Genomic DNA, 27,266 nt, shown 5'->3' on the forward strand with positions numbered 1-27,266 from the left:
GTGACTTTCACTTTCACCTTAATGAAAGTCTGACCAAATCTGAAGACTAGCAGAAAAGAACACTGCAGAAATACATTTTAGCACATGTTGGAAGATCTGTTTTGAAGTCTACATAAAAAATACAAGAGTATATTTCCATGTGTAATTTACTTAATCTAATTGATTGATAACCTGTCTTGCTCATTTTGCTAACAGTTTCCATTTGAAAGCCATGACAGATTTTACTCATTGTTTGTTCTTAAACTCTTTCCGAAATTAAAAGTCTAAAGTTTCCTATTTCATAGGGGAAAATAAGAATAAATTTCTGCTTAGTGGCAGTCATTCTTTACCAAGATTTCAAAATAGAAATCCCTCTTTTCTTTTAAATCTCCTTTCAAAAAGTCAAGTTTCATGAAGGACTATGAAAGTCCCTTTGCTCCAGTCTTTCTCACATACAACTCATACTTGCTGGATACAGTAATTTTCAGCTCTTCAAGTTGATTCTTCTGATTTTGCCTCCTTATTTCTAAAGAGCATAGTTAAACTTCTTACCTTAAAAAAAATTTAGAGGTAGCATGTTTTAACATGCTACTGTGGCTAATGAGGATTCAGCTTTTATCATAGCCTGTTCAAGTAACTTTTCCAGCAATTTTCTCATCCTCCAGGTTTCAGCTTAATTCTTTAGTTCATCTTTAATCACCCATCTAAATTAGATGCAACCCCCCCCACCAGATTTTTTAAAATGAAAGCACACTGTATGTTTCTTTCCTTCTTCTACAATTGTTAGGTATCTTGAGTGCTTGTTTGTCTGTTGTTGTGGCAATACTCCCAGCTGCCACAATTCCAGTTTCTCTCTCTCTATCCCTTACAATTAGGTTTCTGATATTATTCAGGCTAGTAAGCAACCAAAGCATAAACCACAACCAACAACAACAAAAACTCCCTCAATTTTCTATATTTTCCTTCCATGTGATAAACTTCTAATGTCATATAGGCAGAATTCGGGACGCTATTCATTTCCAAATAAAAAATATTTCTATGTGGGATAAAGTACAAAGATGTAGTAGCCATTTTACAGTACTGATAGTAAAAGTAAAAAGGTAAAACCTACACGTTAAAGGTGATGGAGAAAAATTATAAAGAACCTGTCCTCCTGAAGGCATCATTGTGCTATCTTACTTACCTTGGGCTGTCTTTCAAACTTCCTAGTTGTGAGAAAATAATGCATTCCTAAAACCATGCATAGGTTTTGTCATTCTCTTTCACTAGATCCCGAGCTCTGCGAAGCTATGAGCATTATGAAATTTGTTTATATTTGTAGCCTTAGATCAAGTCTTCTTTACTTCAGTACTATTGACATTTTGGGCTGGATATATATATTATTTTGGCTGGATAATTTGATTTGTTTTGTGCATTGTTGGATATTTAGTAGCACCCCTGGCCTATACCCACTAGATGTCTGTGGTTCCCCAGCCCTCAACTGTCTCCTGGGGGTAAACTGCTCACCAAATGAGCGCCTTTGTCTTAGATGATGGGTTCAGTGCCCAGGATATAATGCTTGATAGATACTGGCTGTATTAACAACATTATGAATTCAATGGATGTGAGGATCAGTAGAATTCAGTTCAGTTCAGTCGCTCAGTCGTGTCCAACTCTTTGCGACCCCATGAATCACAGCACGCCAGGCCTCCCTGTCCATCACCATCTCCCGGAGTTCACCCTAACTCATGTGCATTGAGTTGGTGATGCCATCCAGCCATCGATGAGGATGCTGTGTTGTCCCCTTCTCCTCCTGCCCCCAATCCCTCCCAGCATCAGGGTCTTTTCCAATACGTCAACTCTTCGCATGAGGTGGCCAAAGTATTGGAGTTTCAGCTTTGGCATCAGTCCTTCCAATGAACACCCAGGACTGATCTCCTTTAGAATGTACTGGTTGGATCTCCTTGCAGTCCAAGGGACTCACAAGAGTCTTCTCCAGCACCACAGTTCAAAAGCATCAATTCTTCAGCACTCAGCTTTCTTCACAGTCCAACTCTCACATGCATACATGACCATTGGAAAAACCATAGCCTTGCCTAGATGGACCTTTGTTGGCAAAGTAATATCTCTGCTTTTCAATATGCTATCTAGGTTGGTCATAACTTTCCTTCCAAGGAGTGAAAGTGAAAGTGAAGTCGCTCAGTTGTGTCTGACTCTTTGGGACCCCATGGACTGTAGCCTATCAGGCTCCTCAGGCAAGAGTACTGGACTGGGTTGCCATTTCCTTCTCCACAGGATCTTCCCCACCCAGGGATCGAACCCTGGTCTCCTGCATTGCGGGCAGATACTTTACAGTCTGAGCTACCAGGGGTAGAATTCAAAGGTGAGTTCCAAGTGTCCGTCTTGGGCTAGTGATTGTATCATTGTATCACTTAAATGGACATGTTCCAGTTAGTCAATGTTCCTCTTAAACCATGGACTCTAAGTCAAATGAATATTCCAGATGTGACTCAGACACCATAGATCTCTTTTCTGTACTAATGAAACATAATACCATAGTACTTCCATAGTATCTCTTTCTTCTTTGTCAATCACATAGCACCTTTATTGGCTACATTGCACTATTGCCTTACATTGACCTTGAAATTCACTAAAATCTCCTGCTAGTTTCTGTCTTATAATCCCATTTAATTTTTCGATTATGCTTTCAAAGTGCAAGACTTTGCATTATTCCTTTTAAATGTCATCTCTTTCATTTCAAGCTCTGTTCTTGGTTTGTTAATATATTTAAATATTTTTTTTCTTTTTTAAAGTTCATATTGTCTCTCTCCACCCAATTTGATCTTCCATTGGTTGGTTGCTTGTGTAACAATTTTAACTAGGGAATGGCAAAGAACAAAATACATTGTGTTATTGGGTCTTCATGGACTGAGCTCAGAACAGCTATCTTATGACCAGTCCTTGGAACAGTTATTTTACTAGACAGATCTTTTCCTCTGCCTCCAGTTTTAAAGATTATATGGAGATGTAAGTGAGCACCATCTCTGAGATCTGCTTATAAGAAAGAAGACAGAACATAACTTCAGAGGAATACAAAAGTAATAGCTTTTCATTCTTGATTTTATAGGAAGGTTCAATCAGACATTTTTACACACTCTGTTTAGACTGTAAAGCTCAGCTCAGTTTGTGGCATTGGCATGCAGTGGCTGCTTATGCAATAGGAAACTGTGGATTTAAGTGGTGTGCAATGTGCTTTCCAATGAGTGCATAATAATGTCATTTACTATGTTCTATAAGCAGCCTGGAGGACTGAGAACAATGGAAAATCTTCAAGATTGCAAAAAAAGTAATATTTGCAATAAATAATACAGCATATTATAGGAGGAGTAATGGTCAATTGATCGAGATAAGTCCTAAGATCTTACAGAGCTGTAAATAAATAGAAATAAGTCCTTGAGTAAAAGAAAAATAAAGCAGCACTTTTAGGGTAAAATTATCAAAATAATAGGATTCTAGGATTTCTTAGATTTAATGCTTATGTTTTGGGACGGATAGAATGAATTCCAAATTTCTTACTATTGCACATATGACTGATTTTATTCCCAATTTATCTCTCTACTCCCCTCCATGAAAACTATGCTCCAACCACACTGACCTGTTTTATATTTATGAATTTTCCATGTTCTTTCAAATTCCTGTGACTTTGCTCATGCTGTGACTTCCACATGAAATGCCTTTCTCTACTTTAATATCTGGCTTCTCTGGTGGCTCAGACAGTAAAGAATCTGCCTGCAATACAGGAGATCTGGGTTCAATCTCTGGGTTGGGAAGATCCCCTGGAGAAGGGAATGACTACCCACTCCAGTATTTTTGCCTGGAGAATTCCATGGACAGAGGAGCCTAGTGGGGCTGCAGTCCATGGGGTTGCAAAGAGTCGGACACGAATGAGCACCTAACACACACCCTAATGTTTGGCGAACTCATCGGTATTCTTAAGACCCAAGTCAAATATCGTCTCAATGCATGTTCTTGACTTTCCCCTCCTCAAATCCATAGTGTGTGCTTAATACACACTATGAAATGAGTACTCAATAAATCTCCAAAAATATGAAGTGAAGAATTCAGTTTCATTGATGTTTTTATAAAATATTAATAAATCTTATAGTATAAAATAATTTATCTGAAAAGCTTTGAATATATAATGTTTTAATAAGTCAAAATGTATTTGCGAGAACCGAGTGATGCTCTTTGAAAGTTAGAACAATGCTATTATTATACACATTCTCTTTTGCTAACACATTTTGAATATCTTGTATACATAGCCTGAAGATTGTTTAATATAGGGAAACCCAATAACTACTCAGGTGTATATAACTTTAGTCTTGTTTCTGTTTATTGAGATGGGAATGTCAAACTGCCCATTTTCTATAGTGCATGATTATTACTGATATTATTTATTTTTAAAATTTCATTTTAATTAAAATGTTTGCCCTCTATAACTAGCCTATAAGAGTTCTTCATTGGGAATATAATTTTAGTAATACAAGATCAAAAAGAGAAAAAATATTTTGTTAAAAGATAGGAAGAAATTAATGAATGACATTCTTGCAGAATTGTACAATGAGGGACTTGTGAAGTAATATTTTTTTTGAAAACATATAGCAGGCTGCTAAATGAGAGACAGTGATATTTGAATTAAACACAATGAACTGATGTTATTTGTAGAGCACAATGATGCATTTTCTCTACCTTATGCCTCCTTGTGGGCCTCTAAGAGGAAGTGGGAGGTGAACCATGGATGGGTAGTTCTTTTGTCAATCAATTGACAGATAGGAGAACACAGTTCAAGTACAGACACTATTAACTTTCTTTTTACAAAGTAAAGCTTTTACCTCTCCAAAGTGTGACAAAGATTGTGATTTTTCTGTGGCCTTGAACCTTAAGGGGAAGATCAGTTTTAAAAAGTTAATTAGGATCCCATTTATAATATCACATGATTAACTTAAACTACAAATGTAGTTTCCTTTATATGTGTTGGTCACTGCCAAGGAATGGAAATGTATTTACATCTTAACATTGTAGAAATGCCTAGTCATTAAAAAAAAAGAAACAAACTTATTGAAGTATAGCTTACTTATAGTGTTAGCTTCTGGTATACAGCAAAGTGAGTCAATTATATATATATATATATATATATATTCGTTTTCATTATAGTTTATTGTAGGATATTGCATACAGTTCCCCATGCTATACAGTATGACCTTGTTGTTTATCTGTTTTTTATATGCTAGTTCGTGTCTGCTAATCGCAGCTCCTAATTTATCCCTCGCCTATCCGCTTTCTGCTTTGGTGACCCTAAGTTTGTTTTCTGTGTCTGTGAGTCTGTTTCTGCATCATAAATAAGTCCATTTGTGTCCTACTCATGTATTTTAATCAGTTTACTATTAATCATGGTTTTTCTTTCCAATATAAACAAAGTACAGCAACTTATTTATATTGTCATTTTGTTGACCTTTAAAATTTTAAAACATGCCCCAAATCTTCATATTTGTTTAAATACCATGGAATTGGTACAACCTACCATTTTAAAGTGAAAATTGCTCACTTGTGTCTGACTCTTTGAGACCCCATGGACTGTAGTCCATGGAAGTTTCCAGGCCAGAATACTGGAGTGGATAGTCTTTCCCTTCTCCAGGGGATCTTCCCAACCCAGGGATTGAACCCATGTTTCCTGCATTGCAGGCAGATTCTTTACTAGTTGAGCCACCAGGGAAGCCCCCACCACCACCGCCCCCCCCCCTACACACACACACACTTTTATTTAAGTAGAACTGAAAAACTAGAAACCATTGAAAATATTGTGACTTTCCCCAGTTCTGGAAAATAATATCTGGAGATTGTAATTCCAATATGCACATGCACAGGAAGGAAGTAACAGAGTAAAGAACATACAGTTAGTAACTCAACCTATTATTTTCTAAGCATGTGGTTTTTATGATTCAAATGCATATGAGAATTACACTTGTCACTAGACCACAGACTGGTTAGGATTATGGATTTTTTCATATTCTTCAATGTAGTGTTGATACTGATCAGTAAGGAGAGGCTGATTTGCTTCATCCACGTTGCTTCTGGCACGAATCAGACAAGAAGCGCCCGCAAAAATGACCGCAACCAGTGATAATGCAGCCACTACTGCTATGGTGACAATCTCAGAAATGCTAAAACTCCGACCTGTTTGCAAATAAAATGAGAGCAAAAAATAAATAGTAAAACTGTTGCCAAAATTGATATCCTAAATGTAGGCGTTGTTCCAGGCACTTGACAAAATCCTTGTATTTAATTTTTATTGGCCACATTGCCTTTTATAGCACCTGGCATCTTCAAAGCACTCCCCAGTTTCTCATAATGACTGCATCCTATTGGGATAGTTATTATATCTGCTCTGAAGGTGAGGAGATGGTGGCTCAGTGTTTAAATCACTTGCCCAAGGTCATTTGGTTAGTAGACGGTGGAGCTGGTTTTGGAGCCCAGATCTTTCAGGATCCAATTTTTGTGCTCTTCCACTGAACCCCATTGCCTTGGTTAAGAAAAGGATTTAAAATTAAACCAGGAGATTTTGAATTTCACAACCTCTCTTAAAACGGCTCAGAGTGCCTCACTTCATGTCTTTTAAGATAAACAACTAGAAGCACGTTCATGTCGTAGAAAAATAAGAGTGTATTACGCGGGGCATATTTTACAGGGCTAAGCTCAAAATTCATTCTCTGCGCTTCTAGAAAGGTGATCTTTGATAATTACTCTTATCGCATCTTCCTTATTTGTAAATTGAGGATTTTAATACCTTCCTCAGAGGGTTGTAAGTATTAAACAAAATAGAGTGCTATGTAACCAGCTCAACCAGGTCAGAATGGGGTCCCAACAAATTTTAAATTCATTCTCTTTACCCCCAAATAAAAATTCAAACAAAGCTATTTAATCATAGTGGAAAGCTGTGGGTTACTTTATCTCAGAAAACTGAGATTACTTTAAAGGTAACAAGTTTGATTTTGGAAATTTCCACAGTAAAAATACATTTTCAGTACTCACTTGGCCATTGAACTTCGTAAGTATAGCCCAGGTTGTCTGGAGCAGTAACAAACATTTCTATGTTGGTAACTGGAGGCCAAAATGGTACCATATTGTATTGTCTGTTATGTCCAATAGGGGCATTTTCCAGTGGATATGTGGATATATCTAAAATATGTCAAAGACACCTTGTTAATAGACATAATCAGTTTGTATTAATATATTATTATGTTCTGAAGGTGACTTAAAATGTTTAAGGGTAACAATAAAAGTTCTTTCATATTTTATACTGAATAATGACATAAAAAATTATAACAGCAGAACTGGGAATTGCATGAAACAGAGCTCACACGCTTTGAGTACAATAGTAACATGTCATCCAATAGAAAAACAAAGTTTAAAAGTAAGAAAGTTTTAGTATTTTCTTATCTATGATAATCATTAGTTGTTTTACTTCTAAATTACAGAAACTATTTTCAGTAAAATTCATTAAACTTATTTTCAAAGCTAAAGAAAGACTGAACCTGTAATTTGCTGTAGCATCATCTGTTGTTTAAATTTAGGAGGCCGTGTATCTGATGGAGGTTTGTCTTTGACTATGTATATTTCTGTTTAGTACTTTTCATTTTTTCTGTTTAATTAGAGCAATAAATGTGAGCTTATTCCCTGGGTTCTTACTCTGTTATCAAAAAGCATTTAACATTTTGAATCAAGGTCCTATAATACTATTTGTTTCTTGCCACCTTTCATCTTTCTACTTAAATACAAATCATAGGCATTTGTGCTATTAGTGCCTTTTTGTTATCAGAGATAAAAGGAGTGATGCTCTTTGTGGCAAAAAATCTTTCTTTATTGTTGTTGTTTGTATTTATGTTGGTACAATTAAATGCCAAGTGGAATGTCACAAAACCAGAATTGGAAGTGGGTTTGGGCAAGACATTAGTGGGGATATGTTTAGAAGAGCTGAAATATGTGGGAAGGCTAGTTAAGTATAGAAGTATTGCAAGAAGTATATTACCTGGACAGTCACTGCAATCCTGTGAAGCATAGGAGAATTTTTTAACATCTACTCTAAAGAAACATTGATCATAGAAATGGCAGGTAGTGTTTATATTTTTGTAAATTTAAATTTAATTACTTTAAAATTTAATGATTTCAAATGTACTCTGAATTAATGGTAATTAAGTATGTATCCATTAAAGTCTATTGTGTTCCTCCTCATGTCAGGCACTGACCTAGGCACATGAGCTATAGCATTGAACCAAAGACAGGATTCATGACCTCAAAGCACTCATACTAATTACTTATTAAAGTTAGATATTAAAGCTAATAACTTAGATAATTTTTTAAGCTTCCTATTTTTTCTTTACTGAATCAGCCTCAACTCAGTTCAGTTTCAGCTGCATCAAAAAGTTATGTCCATTAAAATAAATGGAGGAAAAGAAGACTAATAAAAGTAACAATTGCATTGCAATATTACTTCCCTATGTCAGATCCTTCAATGGCTCCCCATCTCTCACAGAGTTAAATTCCATGCCTTTAAGGATCTGCTCCAGTTTTTCCTCTGCCCTTGTCATCTCCCTCCATTTTTCATCCCCCTCCCTCCTCTGCTCCAGCAACAGTGGCTCCTTTGTTCCTTTCTTAGGACCATCTTTCTTTCTCTATTTACACAGTCCTCCCTATCCCCCTTCCTAATATTACTTGTCTACGAAGAAACTCTCCCCCACACACTGTATCTAGTTACATATGCTTGTTGTCAGCTTATACATTGCTGTCTAGTTACCAGACGTAAATGTCTAATAAAAGTGTGTTTTGTTCATCCACAAACCTATTAATTCGAGTTGTTACTGAAATAAAAGTAGTATAACAAAACATGTATAAACTGATAGTTATAAATGTAAAAAGAGAGGAATGTTTTTATAATAAATAAATGGAATGCTTTGGAAAGATTTAATAAGAATGAATGGCTATAACACTGCTATAGAATTAGGAGTGGGCAACTATGACTGTAAAGGGTTAGGGAAACTTTATGAAAATTTAGGATAATACTGTACTCAGCATCACAAGGGTTGAGAATTTCTTGTTTCACTTTAAAGAAATAGGCAATGCAAATTATAGATAATTCATTATGGTTGCATGTATATATATAAATACACATGAAAAATCAGGTGGAACTCCCAATCAGTGACTTCATAGAAGATTAATAAGTAGATAAATATTTATATTTAGGCTATTTATTTCTTAAATGGTTTTCAGTTGAAACAAACTCTTTTGACCAACTCATCAATTCATAGTCCAAATCAGGTTAGATTAGAATCTACTACTGTATTTTCTCTCTCTCTCACAAGCACACACACACACACACACACCACACACGAGCACAGAAGTAAGAGGTGGCTGAATTAATAGATGAATCAGTAGATAATCTCCAATATTATGTTTATGTCCTTGATGAAATAAAAGTACATGAGCCAAAATTTAGAACAATTTTAAATGTGAAAATTTATGATGTTTTAACCAGTAAAAGCACATTCATCGTTCAAACAGTAATATAACCCTCTCAGCTGAGTGAAAAGAAAGTAGCCTCTAAATAACACTTTAAAGAATGCATTAAAATGAACTTAAAAGAGATGTTCTATGGTGTGATATAAAAACTAGCATTAACTTTTCAAGTTGAATAAAATTTCCATTTGTGAGAGGCTGTAACATAATAAAAATCAGAACTGCGGTTTATGAGTATAATTTTTCTGTCTTTGGGGTATCAAAGAAGAGCTCTTTAAGGTTTTCACATCCATATGAAAAGCAATGAGGATGTTCATTGGAAGATATGAGAAAGAAAAATTGGGGAAACATGGTAGTTAGTCATCTTTACATGGTAAAGTGGTGAAGGGATTAGTTTTTAGTCCTAGTGAATGTTAATAAGTCTCGTCTTTCTATTACTATACTGAGAGACTTCTTATCTGCCTTTTGAGTGGTTTAAAATTTTTGGAAATAGCTAAATATTAGAGCTATTTTATCCTATTGTAAAGCGTAGTTTAAATGTGTCAAGTTCTTAGCCTAATGTGATAACTATGCCATCTGAACAGTCTTGTTTGCTGAGTTTGCAAAAAGCATATGAAAGAGTCTCACCAGCATTGTATCGCCTCAGCCATTCATCAAATACTGCGTCAGTGAATGTATGTAGGAGGACAAAAATAGGATCATTGGGAGATAAATGAGTTTGTCCCCCTGTTCCATTCAGGAATAGATGAGCCAAATTGTGAAGGCTTCGCACAGCAGGGTCATACCTTCCTGTGGGATGACTGTAACCTAGATATAAAAATAAAGATGAGAATAGTAAAATCCTTTACAAATATCTGACTTTTTAAGTCTAAAGCAGTAATTATATTGGGAAACAATTTTTCCTGAGCTTGTCAGGCCAATTTTTACCTTGGTGTAATAGCACTGCTTCTCTGTACCTATGGTTGGTGACATTTGTTTGCTGTAGTAAGAGCTAGGTTAGTTTGAAGCTAGTGGCATGACATTCTAAGTGTAGCCTCTAGGTTAAAAATAATGACCTGCAAAGGATACCAGTCAAAATATATAGAGCACTCTATTTTGACAAGGCTAACATTGGTCTACATGGAAATAAAGACAATGGAAATCTCTAGCTTCTACAAAAACTGCTGATACAATTGGGAGAACACAGCTCTGATTGCCCTGAACTTAAATTGCCAGATGTTACTTTAGTCTCCTGCCTTACTGCTTCAGACTGTCAGCATGTGTATTTTTAGAAAATTATTTCTGTGGAGAAGTTAGAATTTCTCAGAGCTTTTTTTATCATCTCTGTACTAGTTTTAAATATCTGAAAAGACTGCTGTCAAAACATTTATAGAACTTTTGAGAATGCTCTCTATTCTCTCTCTCTATATATATATACATACACACACATATATATATATATTTATATCTTCTCCAAAAACATTTCCATATTATGCACTACATATATTTCACATGTGTTTCATATATGTGCATGTATGCTCAGTTGCATCCAACTCTTTGAGACCCCCATGATGGTAGCCCTCCAGGCTCCTCTGGCCATGGGATTGTCCAGGCAAACATACTGGAGTGGGTTGCTGTTTTCTTCTTTAGGGAATCTTCCTGTCCTAGGAATTAAACCTGCGCCTCCTGTATTGGCAGGCAGATTCCTTACCACTGTACCACCTGGGAAGTCGTGCATCATACATATCCCTGTTTATATATAATCCACATCTTACACACCTATTACATGTAATATATACATTTCCCATATGTTATATATAACAGATATACTTCCCATATATACTTCCATCACATATTGTTCACGTAAGTATATTAGGGAGAATACATGGATAGATCACCAATGGAAGTCGGGAGTCTCTGATGTGGGATGGAGTTATAAGTGTGTAGTTAGCTTGAAGACCAGAGGTGGGAGAGCAGGGTATGCCTGTATATTATAAAAGCAATATTAGAATTTGAAGTGCATTAAGTCAGTAGTGTAATTATAGCTACTCATTCATTCATTATTCTTTTTTATATGTTTATTCTATTATTTTTTTGACTCATAAAACATTTAAAGACTGCCTACATTGTACATGGTTAGGCACTAACCTTTTTGTACATTCTGTCTGGAAATCAGTATAATCTGTCTTTTGATTGGGCATCAATAAAATACACTCTTATATTCTTAAATTCTTTACAGAATCACTACTTAACAGCATTAGTTTATAAATACCGCTTTAGTCAAAATATGGTGATTATTGAGGAATCTCCAAATCAGTGCATTCATATGTAGTTATTAAAATTAACATAAAGATAGGAAAGAATGGCATCTAATTTTAATGATAAAAAGGGAGATAACTGAAAATAATTATCAGATCTATATATCAAGTATCTTAGATCAAGGGAAAGAGAGATCTATTCCCTTTTTCGGTTGGCGGGGAGGGTGGTCTAACATGTATGATACTGTATTTAAGGTAAAATTTGACAAGAACAAGTTTGTAATAAAGTTAAACGTGATTCTGTTCTTTTAAGACTTTAAATATGTATCATGAATAATTTAGAGGTATAAAAGTTTTTTATATAATAATTATAAATGATATAATTTTTTTAGAGGACATAGAAATTTTTGATTTGAATCTGTGCTCTGTTACTAACTAGCTGGATATCTTTTCACTTCTTTGGACTTGGTCTCTCAACTTTAAAATACTTGAATTATTTAAAGAAAATCAAATTAAATATCTCTAGATGCTAGTTTGATTTTTTATAGTTCTTAAAAAAACTTTCAGGATGATACCTCAATAATACATATGCCCAAACCAGACTGTTTATTTGATGTCAACTATTGGATGTTCAGGATTTTTTTAAGAAAAAAATTAATAATATCTCCAAGTCTTGAATATTATTTGCCTATACTAAAATTTGATATAGTTATATCCATATTGGCCAGGTACTTAACAGAAATTTGAGTTTAAATACCTTTTAGGTATTTTAAGAGAATGGAGGATCCTTTCCAAGGGATTCTCCTGTGATACAAAGAGTTTCCGGGCTATGCTTTTCTTTAAGAAAGTTGTATTTAGCAGAGGACTGTGACTATATAATGATAGGCAGCCCTGTTCATATCACATACACATCACAGGATCCATACGGCATTCAAAGGTTTTTTTTAAAGAGATTTAATTTGCACACTTGAATTTTTCCTGTAACAACTAGATCAATTCAGAGCACCAGTTTTTTTACTTGCCTTCCACTGTGTTTCGGAAGCTGTTTGTAGAATTAGAATAAAAAGGAGGTGTGTCAAATGAACCAACTTCCAAGCACTGAGCGACATCCTGTGGTTCAGGAAGACGTTGCACCATTGGCCTGGCCACATTTCCAGCTGGGTTTCTCTTAATTGGCCCACCCTCAGTGCCTGGGAAAAAGAGGGGGTATGAGAACACATATAGAACATTTAGAGATCTTAGGTTTCCTTATTAAATTTGTATACATGGGGTCTTGAACACAGAAAGACAGGTTTTCCTTTGTAGAAGAGAAAAAATTTCAAATGCATATTCTGTGGTATTAAAGTGATAAAACCTAGGTTATCATGTCCAACTTCTGTGAAAAGGGAAAATATGTGATAGAATCACCTGAAGAAAAAGATAATTGTAAAAACAGATAGAGGTCCTTGTATTCGTTAAATCAGTATAATGTTATTAACATATCAGTATATGTTAAATCTCTTTTTTCAAGAGAACACATTAAAACAGAAGTTCCGTGGAAGATTAATTTTGTGAATACAATCTCATAAACCAAAATTCGACACTGAAAGCCATATTTCGCATTACATGGAATTTTGTTCTTTAATGTTGTTTCAAGCTTTCAAAGAAATAATGTTAAAACAACTTTAACTCTCTTTGGGAAGTGATCTATATTTCAATCAACACATATTTTTCAGCAATTAATGTGAAAAATAAAAGTTTTGAAAGTTAGTGTGAAGAAAGCTGAGTGCTGAAGAATTGATGCATTTGAACTGTGGTGTTGGAGAAGACTCTTGAGAGTCCCTTGGACTACAAGGAGATCCAACCAGTCCATTCTAAAGGAGATCATTCCTGGGTGTTCTTTGGAAGGACTGATGCCAAAGCTGAAACTCCAGTACTTTGGCCACCTCATATGAAGAGTTGACTCATTGGAAAAGACTCTGATGCTGGGAGGGATTAGAGGCAGGAGGAAAAGGGGACAACAGAGGATGAGTTGGCATCACCAACTCAATGGCTGTGAGTTTGAGTGAACTCCGGGAGTTGGTGATGGACAGGGAAGCCTGGAGTGCTGCAATTCATGGGGTCACAAAGAGTCGGACATGACTGAGTGACTGAACTGAACTGAACAGAACTGAAGATAAACTGGTAAACAAAGGGCTGCTATACTAGGGATAATATATATCCCTAGGAATATAAAGATGCCTTTGGGGATACAGGCAGGGAGAGAAAGAAATAGGGAAAGGATGGAGGAGGGAAGGAGAGAGAGGAAAAAAAAAAGAGAGAGAGAATACTAATTCTTCCCAATTGGGCAGCTTCAGGAAGATTTCATTGGGTATACAGATTTGCAAAGAGCCCTGAATATCTGAGGAAAATTGCCAGAAGTAAAATAAGAAAAAATTTACAAGTCAAACATTTTTAAGCAGAGATAATAATAAAGGATGACAGGCTTTTTTCTGTGCATAATATAAGCCCCATCAGAGCACAAACTCTGTTCTTGATCACCAGTATGTCCTCCAGTCTTGATCCAGTAGATGGCATATGAAAGTGAAAGTGAAGTTGCTCAGTCGTATCCGACTCTTTGCGACCCCATGGACTGTAGCCTACCAGGCTCCTCCCTCCATGGGATTCTCCAGGCAAGAGTACTAGAGTGTGTTGCCATTTCCTTCTCCAGGGGATCTTCCCGACCCAGGGCTCGAACCCGGGTCTCCCTCATTCCAGGTAGACGCTTTAACCTCTGAGCCACCAGGGATGGCATATAATTGAAGCTAAATAGTTGTTTGGTGTATGTTGACTTATGAAAAGATAAGGTTGATCTGTATGAGGGAGCCTGTTAGGTGAACAGCTAGCCTGGAGCATGTGGCAATGGAAGCGGGTAGTGGATGGCAGGAAATATAGGAAGTTAGACCAGAACTATTTTATTTATTAGGCCCATGAAAGAAAAAAGGAAAAATAACATTTTATTGAATACCCATTAATGTGTCTGATATGATGCCAAATGCTTTGATAAAATATTTTTCTCACGATAATTCTTTCCTCCCTCTACTTTTCTTCTCCACTAAAATTATCCATCCCTGTGGTTTCACTGGTCGTCTTTTACAGGACACACATACATGTACATCTTTAGAGTGAAGCTTCCCTGGACATCCCATGCATATGTTCTCATATGCTTTCTAGACAGTCTCTCTCCATTTACCAGGAATGCACCAAACTTGGTACACTAAAGAGTTATTTTGGAGAAGGAAATGGCAACCCACTCCAGTATTCTTCCCTGGAGAATCCCATGCACTGTAGCCTGTCAGGCTCCTCTGTCCATGGGGTCTGAGGAGTTGGACACAACTTAGTGACTAAACCACCACCAAAGAGTTATTTATTGACACCTAATATTCTTCCAGCCACTAAACTATCCAGCCACTAAGCTATTTTTAATTCATCATATGAAAGACATATTCTTTTTCTACACAATACTTCTCAAATCTACTTTCTGCTTCAGACACTCTGAACTTTTCATTCATTCCTGCATGGGAATCCCACAGGACTCTAATCCATAATAAGTTAATAGGTGCAATGACAGAAGTTGTCCATATGCAAGCAAATTAAAAAAAAAAAGTCACAGGGAGAGATGAATGTTTTGGTACCTAAATATACACCAATCCTCAATTTCATCTCATTTCACCAAACAAAAATTCTAATTTTATACTTATATAAAGTTTTATATATGGTTACTTCTCTTATTCCTATATACAGCTAAATAATCTAATGGTAAAAAAATCTACCTAATTTTGTTGTTCTATTTAAAATATTCTAAGTTTACAATGTAATTTAATATTTGGTGCTTAAAAATATGTGCAGAATAAATGTTATGCATACAATAATGGAAAAAATAAATTTCAATACTTCTAGTTTTTATATGGAAGAACAAAAGTTCAAAATATTTAGACATGCCTGAAGAAGAAAAATAAAGTGAGATAGAAAGACTCTGATAATTAAGACCTTGTGTTAGTATCAAGGGAGATGGTAAAAATAGGATCCAAGGAAGAGAACAGACAGCTTCACAGGAACTGTTCCACAAAAGACAGAAACATGACCTATGGCAGAGGGCATTCAGACCACTGGAGAAAGGATGTTAGGACAGTTGGTTAAGCATTCTCTTCATTAATCTAGTCAGAAGGTTGGAAATCAAAGTGACATAATAGTAAAAATAATATAATAACAAAATAATAGTAATCTTTATATAACAATTATTATTATTAAATGTATATTTTTTTACTCCCAAGGTACTTCCAATTCTTTCTGTAGATTTCACATTTCCTAGGGACACATTTTCTGTGAAATTCCAGTACAAGACACATGACCACAAAGCAGTGCTGGGCTTACTAAGAGGATTAACTAATACAAATAGACATTTCCAAAATAAGAAAGCAAGCAATGCACCAACAAAGTTGTTCAGAAAAAGCAATGGAAAAATGTGTAGGTACTTTCTTTTTTCCCTGGAGCACCCCAGATTGCCTGGACTATCCTAGGTACTTAGTGAATATCTGTACACCCATTCTCTATAATAATAGTGAACTTCAGTCTGAAGTCCTTAATAGAATGAAAGGCCTTCTGGCAGCACATTTAATCTCTTTATCTAATAGGGAATTCCAAATCCTAGTTGTCATTTGAAACTTACTGTTGCAAAGGGTTCCCAGGGTATCATAATCTTCCAAGGATTCGCAGACCACTCGCCATTGAGAAAAGACAGAGTTCGGGCTTATAAGAGTGGAATCAAAGTTGCTTCTTGATCCCATCAAGTCATCGGTGCAAATGTCGCAGGTGTTCTTCCCAGTGGCAAAATTCCAGTAAGGGAGGGAGAAAGAAGGATCCTGCAACATTTCCTAGATCACAGAAACTCTGTTAGCATTCTCTGCTTTTGTTTAAAATGCTCCCTTTGTTTGGTTTACTCCCTGGCAGCCTGCTTCTATTAGTTTTCTCAGCCACTTGGGAACCAGTTAGTGTGTCTGCAGGGCTAGCGGACTTAGATCCCTTATTTAACAAAGCTCCTGATTTACGACAAGAAGTCACTTAGGCACTAGAGGGAATGAAACTCAATTCATTATACCAGAAGTTTCTGCAAATGCTTTGGGGCGATGTCTTTTCTTTTTCAGGCAAGTTGGTTATACTAAAAATTATCAACAATAACTTCTACTCTTTGACATTTTCGCTTCCTTCCATTTTCCTATCTCTAATTGAAGTATCACAAACTCTTGTCTGGAGTTAGATCCAGCCTTGAGATATATTATGTGAAGCAGTGCTTTTTATTTCATTTCTGTTTTTTAATTTAACTGAGTCAACTTTAGGCATTAGATTTTATTTTGGCCACACACTATAGAGGCTTCTTTGAAATTAGCCTTATCTGCCTGGTGTTTTACTTAGAGACTCTGCTTCAGAATCTAAACTATGAAGACTCAGGCCTTTGCCAGAAACCAATATAGACAGGAAATGCTTAACGGAAGCTGAATATTTTTCTAAGCATGCTGTTCTTTAGCCCAGGGACCTAGTTTCCATTTAGAGCTGATCTCAACAAATAAAAAAATGCTGGGCTCAAGATCACATGCTTATTTTATTGGGTTCCTTTAAAGATATATTTATTGTACTTATTATTCTCATTCCTTTAGGCCTTTGGGGAACTATATTTAGAGTGTGGGATAAATGTAGGGATTGCCATTGTTTAATCTCACCTTGCAAACATTGAGTATTTTTCTGCTTTTTTACTCTTAAACCCTTTCTAGGAAGCATATCCTTGTCCTTGGGGTATTTTAGAGGGTCAAAAGCTTTCCAGTGCATCCCTCCTTATTGATCTCCAGGGCTTTAGAGGCCTTGTTGAGCAGCCATTGTTCTGGTTCACAAAGATTAGTGACAGCTTCTGAGGGATCATTAAGAGTCAGTTTGTGGTTCAGCAACTGGCATTTCGGAGCTGGAGCATATTCATGTGGCATTTCAACTGTGCATTACATTTAGATTATAATTTGTTGGATCGCTTGTGAAGTTGGGTTTTAAAAATGTAAGTCATAGAGGTTGAAGTTTACACAGGCACAATTGAAGCTTTTAGATACTTTCCACCTGCCCTTTCATTTTGATGCACTCGTGGGAAAATGACTTGAAGGCAAGAAGATCTGGAGTTGATTACAAATGACAGATTTATCTACTCATAATCTACTAAATGTCTTATGTGAAATCAGAGCTATAAAATATGAAGTTCAGAGTAGCAGCTGAATTCATTTAATCACTCTCAAACTGCATACGGATGGACTACGTACATATGAATATTTTTTTCTGTATTTTAGTGCTTGAACTCTCTCCCTTCTAACCATTTATTTTCTTGGATAATGCTGGGCATAAGTGTACTGCAAATCAATACATGAGTCTGCCCCCAGATATTTTTTCCTGCCCTCAGATATTTTTAGATTTTAATTTGTGGGGAGGGAATCATTGCTCTTATTTCACCTAGAAAACAGATTCAACTTGTTGATTTCCTAGTTGAGCTCTAAGACTATTAAAGTGGTTAAAAATTAGTTTGTGATTGACAGTTGTAAACTATTATATATTATAATACATATATTATATATAATATATATTATATATTCATATATTATATATAATATATATAATATATTCATATATATTATATATTCATATATTATATATGAAATGGATAAAAAACAGTGTCCTACTGTGTAGCACAGAGAACTATTTTCAATACCCTACAATAAACCATAATGGAAAAAATATAAAAAAGAGCATAGATATGTATAAGGTTGGTCAAAACATCTGTGTGGGTTTGTCCATAACATCTTACTAAAAAACCCAAACGAAATTTTTGGCTAAACCAATATAACTGAATCATATTGCTGTAGAGCGTTGTAAATCAACTTACTTCAATAATGAAAAACATTTAAATTCATTTGAAAATGACAATACTTTTCTTAAAATAGAACAAATAGTAAAAGAAACAATAAGAAAGTATCTTAACAGCTACTTTAATGTGATTTTAGTTTATCTGATTAAAAATAAACTGGAAATAACTGTTTAGTTTCACTTCATGCTAAAAAACCCAATGTCTTTAGATTAAAATGATGTCTGACCTAGTGGATATTGTTAGTAGGTTTCTGCTATAAGCCTCAAAGTGGTAGAGAACATGGAAACATAGGAGTTCAATTAGAATATGCCAATTTAAATGAAAAGTATTATTTTTGTAGTTTAAACCCTGTATATATCATACAAAATCATCAACTTATAAAACGAGCTATATATTTGGAACTTGGAAGACTGAAAAGTCATATACACTTTCCTCATCCAAACTAGGAGGGGCTATTGGTTTACATTTCAGAAGGGAGACAGATCAAATGAGAGTCCTATATTGTGAAGTATATGAGGGTCATTTTTTCAATGACAGAGTTGTAGACTATGTCCAGTGCTTTAATTCACACCTACAAATACCTCATTTGGCTTCCTGACCATTGATGTGACTTTCTTTTCACTTTACAAAGGATAAAGATTAATTAATAAGGAAGCGATTTGCATAGGGAGAGATTTAACAGAACACCAAAGGCAGGTTAATAACATGAAATTGCTTTGTCATCACCTGTTTTGATCATTCAGGGCACAGTGAATTAATGACTTACAAACAAGTTACCCTCTCTGTAAAAGATATGAATGTGGCCATGTCTCATGCATACCTGCATGTCTCTCTCCAGCTGCAGCAGGTGGTACCTGTGCCAGGTGAGAAATGCTGGTCCCTCGTGAGAGAAATCCACTTCACCAAAGCTTTCCTGTCCTGCTCCCAGGAAAGTCTTTTTGACTGAGTAGTAGTGTGTCCAAACGAAGTAGTTATAAATGGAAATGTTCTCAAACTGCGGTGTGTTGCCATCTGGCCCCAGTATTTCTTCTGACCTCCTGGTGGCAATGACAAACTGAGGGTGAGTGGTGCGCTTTGCCATATCCAGGGCCCGGACAAAGCGGTTCTTTTCTTCTGTACTTAAGTCCAGAAGGTTTCTCCTGACTTTAGAGACACAAAATTCAAATGTGAAAACATCTGCCATGTGAGCATGGATAGAGAATACTCAATCATCTTGTAACCCCATGTCCCACTAACCCATGAATGATAATTTGCATCTGTGCTCACATCATTTTATACTTTAAAAAATATCCTTTGCTAAAATCCCTTCTTCATGTCTGCTTTCTCTCTCTGATCTCCTCCCTCTTTCTCCAACTTACTCTATATAGAGTAAGAGCTTTCCTTAATCTTACCATAGACTTTATGATTCAATGATCCTGTTGTAGACTTCTGCTCACTATTTGCATATTTCTTGTAATTTTCTACCTTTTAATACCATAAATTTTGCAAAAATATAGTATGTGGTTTAGCATAGTGGTTAGGACCAGGGTCTAATTCTGTTACTTGGCACATATTTCTCTAAGCATCAGTTTTTCATCTGTAAAGTATATGTAGAAATACCTGCTTTATAGAGTTGTAATGATTAAAGAGGACACACATAAAAAGAACAAATTTATGACTACCAAAGGGGTAGGTGGGAGGGATAAATTAGGAGTTTGGGACTAACATGTACACACTACTATATATGAAATAGATAACCAACAAATACATACTGTATAGCATGGGGAACCATACTCAATCTTTTTTAATAACCTATAAGAGAAAAATCTGAAAGAAATAGATATGCATAACTGAATCACTTTGGAGTCCACCTGAAACTAACACAATAATGTAAATTTAAAACCGAAAGCTCAGTAAGGGTTCTGTGAAACTCTTGATCTCATGTTTGGGACAAAGAGAACAATCCAGTATTGCCGCCTGTTACTATTTAAATTTCTGTCATTTATTGTTGTTTAGGCTGCAGGCCAGGCTCACCCTGTAGAATGGCTGAACTTGGTCATCAGAGTGGGGAACGTCTTTGTGGTCAGCAAGGGCTGTGCAAGAATCTCTGGATTAGAGCTGGACAGATCTCAGTGTGAACTCCAGGTTTCCCACACACCAGTCACATGGAGTTGACCTTTCTGAGCTCCAATATGTATTCACAATTAACATAACTACCTTGCAAAGTTACTGAAAGGTCTAGTCATGAACATCTAGCATTGTTCCTATTATAAAGGCATTGTGCAACACATATTTTGAAAGGAAATGTTGTTAGTTAGAAGACCTGATTTTCAACTTTAACTCCTTAAATACATTTCTTAGCCTCTCTAAGTTTCCTCAGCTATGAAAAGTAAGGCTTGCGTTTTACGATTTCTAGGAGTTCTTAAACCTCAACTGATTCAAAGGTCTACAATATTAAATGTGTTGAGTTCCATGCAGGACTGTGCATCCATTCAGTCTCTACTTACCTGTGAGAACCCTCTGGTCACAGGCAGCCCCTCCCCAGCCAGGGCGGCAGGTTCCACAGTTGTGTCCTGAGAAATTGCCATTGCAGTGGCATGTCCTGTTGAAGAAGCGTGTGGGCCAGCCCTCTCGGTCATCTCTGCCATCGTGCGGGTAGTGGTGGCTGTGGGGCCGGGAGTCGGCTATCACCACCTCACATCTGCCCCTCCCTGATGAGAGACCGCAGCGGTCAGACCCGGGCCCAGACAGTGGGGACAGGTCTGGGCAACACACGCCATTCCTCAAAGCCTCAATGGTAGCACACTCTCTTGGGAACTGAGCCCAGGCCTGCTGGAAAAAAAGCAGGACTAGGAACATGTAACCCAGAGAGAGGAGTGTAGGAGATTTCATTCTGCTTGAAGCAAGAATGCAGGACAGCTTCTGGTTTGCAGCCCTTTGTGTAGAGACCGAGGCACGTAGATAAAAATCAAGCTGAAAAGAAAATAGCAAAATGAAATTATGCAAGTTTTTTGTACCATTATAAATGGCATGAGGCCCTTCCCAACCCACCTTCAAAATGCTTTTCATGTCTGTAAGATGACATTACCAAAATGATAAAAATAGTAATTTACCTTTAAAAATTTGACAGGTATAGTATCTATGTAATTAAATCCCCTGTCCTAGTCATTTAATTTTCTTCATTTTAATTTCTATTTATATAAAAAATACTTCTCATGGATGTCACTTATCAAAAATACTCATTAACAGGTCAGCACCATTAATTACATTTATCCATGGAGCTGAAAGAAGAATTGGGGGCAGATTTCTAGCAAGTTAGTTTCCAGGGCTTCAAGTCCCCTATATTCTCATGGAGTTTTGGTGGGAATCCACCCACTCCCCGTAGAGTTTCTCTCTATGGGAGAGAGAAACCTTGAGTACCTTGAACTCCTGAAGGCATTCTCTGCTGAACCTCGCTTAGAGCTGAGTGTTTTATATTTGCTTGTTCCCTGATGTCAGAACTTTTAATTGCTTGTGGGTTTTCTGTCTGATAGCTAATCCCAAATCAGTGCACCCCAACTGGGAGGGGCCAGTCCTCTTTTCTACCCTTTACTAATCCTTTTTCACTTCAGTGAGTTTTTCTGCTCTTTAAGTATTTGGATAGCACATGATTGCCTTCCCACTGATTTCCTTGTGATGCTTAAAGTTTTAAGAAAAGGTCAGAGCCATGAATTTGGAATACAAATCAGAGAAATTAGAGAGCTTTTGTTTTCATTGCAGATAATTTTATTTTTTCCTTTGGCAACGTATCTTTAAAGGATGAAATGAGATTATTTACCTCTTTCTTGGTGATAAAGGGATAAGCTAGTGTTTGTACCTGATGGTAGCTTTTGATTATGTTTCATCTTGCGAACAGATACTTTATTTTTAACGTGCCCAGAGAGAATAATTGTAGTAGAAAAAGCATCAGGTACAATTGCAACAACTCACATGCCATTGCCTGCTGGCATTGACAGTTGGATACTCCAACTCCCTTTCGTCCAATAGGTGGGTGTTCATCTCCATCTCCATGGCAAAGGATCCCAGGGTCACTGCTACACGTAATGTTTAGAAAATGACCACTAAATAGTTTACTTTTCCTGCAGTCTCTGCAAGCAGTCTTAAGTTAATGGCACTTAGGGTAATAGATTCATATATTACAAAAGAAATTTTTCTCTGGAGTTGAAAACCCATACATGTGAAATTGGTCTTCAGAATAATCTTTAGTTTGAAATGCATAATTACTATGCAAAAGTTATCAGAATTTGTGATCAGGGTTAGCTGTTCTATTTGACTCTCAGTCATAAAATTGTCCAGAAACCTATATAAAGGACTTGGGCATATGGCACAGACAAAAAGCCAACCAAGGCTATGTCTACAAATTAAGATGAAAAGAATAAGGATTTCCTGTTCATAGGCTCTTGTTAAGACCACCAACATGATTTATTATAGCCTTATCAAACCATGGTTATTAAGATTTAAGTTTGTAAAGCTAAAATGTTATTTTTTAAAAATTTATTTTTATATTTTGTTGTGCATGTAATAGTCTACTAATACAATATTAGAATATTTCCTAAAATGATTGCAAAAATGCTGTCTTCATTACTATATAAGTAGGCTTCAGTGACCAGATTTTTTTTCCACTATGTTTTCAAATGGAATACATAATTGTTGCATGTGGCAGTATTTTATGTTTTTTTAAAGGTCAACTTGATACGTCATTGTAAAAATATTTTCTCTCTTTTTGTATATATCCATTCTCTTGTTAGTGAACAACTGGATTATTTTCTTGGATTTTTAATTTCATTTTTTTGTCTTATTACAATGCTTCTATAAAGAGTCTTCTAAATGTTTCTTTTTGAACATATAAGAATTTCTCCTCATGAGTATCTAGGAAGTGGATTCATAGTCATAGGATTCATGAATATTTATGTTAGTTTTAAATTGTTTTCCAAAGTGGTTGTATCAATTTATTCCACCAGAGTGCTTAATATTGGTTCACGAACTTGCTAACACTTGGTAATAATAGATTTAATTGACATATACAGATACAGATAATTCATTCATCTTAATGACTAATATGTTTTAATACTATTCTTGTGATTTGATCCCTTCTGTTTCTTTGATTGTAAATTTTTTTCATGTGTAGTGCCCATTTTTTGTATGTATATTTGATTTTTTTTTACAATATATTAACCTTTTTATTTTGTATTAAAATATAGCTGATTAACAATGTTGTGCTAGTTTCAGGTTGGAGAAGGCGGTGGCACCCCACTCCAGTGTTCTTGCCTGGAGAATCCCAGGGACGGGGGAGCCTGGTGGGCTGCCATCTATGGGGTCACACAGAGTCGGACACGACTGAAGCGACTTAGCAGCAGCAGCAGCTAGTTTCAGGTGGACAACAAAGGGACTCAGCCATGCATATACATGTATCCACTCTTTCCCAATCTTGCCTCCCATCCAGGCTGCCACATAACATTGAGCAGAGTTCACTGTGTTATACAGTAGGTTGCCCATTGTTTATATTTTCTGTCTTTTTGCTGTATAAGACTTTTTTATGTATTCTGGCTTCCTAACATTCTGTCAGATAACTATATTGAAAATATTGAAAATATCATATTCTAATTTATGGCTTAGGTTTTGCATTCTTGACACAGTTTTCTGATGATTAGTAGTTTTTTCATTTTAATGTCATTGTGTCAGTCTTTTACTTTGTTAATAGCTTCCATATCTTGTTTAAAAAATGCTTCCCCTTGTATAAGCAATGAACTATTTTTTGATATTGCCTTCAGCATTAAAAATTTAAATATTACTTTTCACATTTCAGTCTTTAAATGCATATGGAATTGGGTCTTCTTTATAATGTGAATAAGAATCTCAGTTAAATTTTTATTTCACACCAAAACTCAGTTTTTTCTAAGCACCATTACAGACAGGTCTGTCCTTTCCCAATCATCTGCAGTATCACTCTTTCCGGTTTTCATTTATGAGTGGACTTATTTCTACCATTGCTGTTCTGTTCTGTAGGTGAGTTTGACTACCCCTGTGTCAATGCTGTATATTTTTAAAAATCTAGTCACATCAGGAATCATTGTTAAAATACACGTGGAACACTTCTTGGCCCCCTGCAGAAATTATTTCTAAGATTTCTTTGATGGAAGCTAAGTTTTATACAATAATTTTGCATTATAAGGTTAGCAGATGCACACTATTATATGTAGAATGGATAGATAGCAAGGTCCTACTATATAGCACTTGGAACTATATTTATTAACACCCTGTAAGAAACCATACAAGGCTTCCCAGGTGGCTCAGTGGAAAAGAATCCACCTGCCAATGCAGGAGACATGGGTAGAATCCCTGGGTTGGGAAGATCCCCTGGAGAAGAAAAGGGCAACCCATTCCAGTATTCTTGCCTGAGAAATCCCATGGCAAGCTATAGTCTATGGGATTGCAAAAGAGTCAAACATGACTTAGTGACTAAGCAGCAGCAGCAGCAGCAGCAATAAACTATACAGAAAAAGGAACAGAAAAAAGAATCGGGCTATTCAGAAATACACACATGAGCAGGATATAAAGACTTATTAATAACCACCATTAGTGTACATTCATATATTCAAAGCTGATGTGAAGCTCGTATCTCAAGAAAAAGGGCTAGTCCTTCCATCCTAATGTTTCCTTTGAAGTCTTACAATTGTCATTTATAAAAGATGGAATCAAAAAGCTAAAGGATAAAGACGAAGAATTTAGGTTAAGTTGAGGAGAAAAAGAGTTTCAGAATGCCTTTTTTTCCCCAGAAATATTTCTGATGTATGTTAATATATTTAGTGATCATTTGTGGCAAACAGTATTGAATATGTTCATTGTTCGATTGGATTGCATGTTATTAAATTATATGCTTAGTTATACTAAGCTTAGTATAATAACTAGAATACCAAAGGCATTAAGGCAACTCAAAGTCATCTGTTAGGCTGGTCATGTGGCTTTGCCTCATGGAGAAGCTTAAATTCTGTGAAAGGAAAGAGGAAGAATGTTAGGGTTGTGTTTTTGTGTCACTGAGCAGAGATTCAGTCAAACATAACATTGCTATTTTAGAATATTTCAAGTTGACATTTCAGACAATGTAGTTTCTGATCAAATGTGCCATTAATTTCTTAATTGAGTTTTCTAAACTCCAGGATGACAGATGATGAGATGGTTGGATGGCATCACTGACTCAATGAGCATGAGTTTTTCTTGGCTCCAGGAGTTGGTGATGAACAGGGAGGCCTGGTGTCCTGAGGTTCATGGGGTCTCAAAGAGTTGGACATGACTGAGCGACTGAACTGAACTGAGCACAGTATTGCAATTACTAGTGTTGGGGTAGTTAACAATAACTTGATTTCTGTATAGTGTAATTCTCTCTTGCTAAGTTTATATTAAAACGAAGTGTTTCTTTTACTGATGATTTCTGTTCTATTTGTACAGATGGCCTTGTTAAGAGTTCCCTACAAAGAAATTTTAAAATATATATGTATATATTAGGTGTTTAAGTCAAAATAATAAAAAATACTTGTTTTAGGGGTGGAATTAAGTAGTACATTTGTTGTGTAGTTAAAATTAATTAACTACTCATTTCTAAAGATTATATCAGCACTATAAGATTGTAAAAGATAAAGTTTCCATTATTTTGTGATTTTTAAACATATCTCTATGGTCATCATCATGACCATATCCTCTTACTTGGCATTTACTGGGTGCTAGGGGCCCAAACAGGGTTGATACTCTGAAAAAAAACAGGGTAGTATAGCCATTATACTCCAAGTCTTTATGAAACAGTTAAATATGTGTGTAGTGAGCATATTGACTCACTTCTTACATTTTTAACCATGGTTTGGAATTATATAGAAATTATCAAACCTGTGTAATTTATCAATAACATTGATCTACATTCTCCTTCAACTTCTATAATAATATCCATAGTATAAAGCATAGGAATAGTGATAGATTGTTCTAGCAAAACAAATATTTAAGAAGCCATAAACATTCTACAGTGAAGAAAGTCTCAATTAATACAAAATGAATACTCAACCATTTGTTTTCTAATTAACTACTTGAAAAACTTAATGTATCAGATATAATTTTAATTTATAAGTATAATATTAGTGATGTTACATGATTGATTTACATTATATAAAGCATTATACTTAAATATATATTATATACATACATAGAGATATTATATAATAGTATATAAATGTAAATGTGTATATGTATATGTGTGTGAAAGTAGCTGTTATCATTTTCTACAACATTCCACTGGCTAGAACTTAATCATTTAGCCTTACACTATTATCAGGGAAATCTGTATGTGTGTTAAGAAGCAACAGTTAGAACTGGACATGGAACAACAGACTGGTTCCAAATTGGAAAAGGAGTACGTGAAGGCTGTATAAGTACATCATGTGAAATGCCAGGCTGGATGAAGCACAAGCTGGAATCAAGATTGCCAGGAGAAATATCAATAACTTCAGATATGCAGATGACACCACCCTTATGGCAGAAAGCGAAGAAGAACTGAAGAGCCTCTTGATGAAAGTGAAAGAATGAAA

General features: G+C 35.7%; 1 protein-coding gene and 1 long non-coding RNA gene across 34 annotated transcripts in view; one reads left to right on the forward strand and one right to left on the reverse strand.

Moving 5' to 3' along the window:
- LOC147366889 (uncharacterized) overlaps nt 1–27,266 on the forward strand; it is a 1,020,561-nt gene that overhangs the window by 263,796 nt on the left and 729,499 nt on the right. Inside the window, exon 3 of one of the 33 annotated variants that reach the window (XR_015169144.1) lies at nt 23,920–23,938. The exons of the other annotated variants lie outside the window; for them this stretch is intronic. This is a non-coding gene — a long non-coding RNA (uncharacterized LOC147366889). Of the gene's footprint in view, nt 1–23,919; nt 23,939–27,266 lie in introns of those variants that run through there. 33 annotated transcript variants of the gene reach the window in all.
- Nucleotides 4,556–21,564, reverse strand: TYRP1 (tyrosinase related protein 1). Its single transcript, XM_086414335.1, has 7 exons — nt 21,165–21,564; nt 19,499–19,821; nt 16,453–16,657; nt 12,788–12,955; nt 10,156–10,335; nt 7,048–7,194; nt 4,556–6,192 (listed from the first exon to the last, which is right to left on the reverse strand). The coding sequence occupies exons 1-7, from the start codon at nt 21,547–21,549 to the stop codon at nt 5,987–5,989; spliced, it is 1,614 nt and encodes a 537-aa protein (XP_086270461.1). The 5' UTR covers nt 21,550–21,564; the 3' UTR covers nt 4,556–5,986.

Source organism: Bos grunniens, chromosome 8, assembly GCF_055505025.1.
Source record: "Bos grunniens cultivar Pamir isolate PY7600 chromosome 8, Bosgru_T2T1.0, whole genome shotgun sequence".
In the NCBI taxonomy this organism is placed as follows: Eukaryota; Metazoa; Chordata; class Mammalia; order Artiodactyla; family Bovidae; genus Bos; species Bos grunniens.

Coding starts and splice junctions, on each gene's coding strand:
- TYRP1 (XM_086414335.1), bottom strand. CDS start 21,549: ATGAAATCTCCTACACTCCTCTCTCTGGGTTACATGTTCCTAGTCCTG. Junction 16,658..19,498: donor AGCTGGAGAGAGACATGCAG/GTATGCATGAGA, acceptor TCTGTGATCTAG/GAAATGTTGCAGGATCCTTC. Junction 6,193..7,047: donor TTACGAAGTTCAATGGCCAA/GTGAGTACTGAA, acceptor ATTTGCAAACAG/GTCGGAGTTTTAGCATTTCT.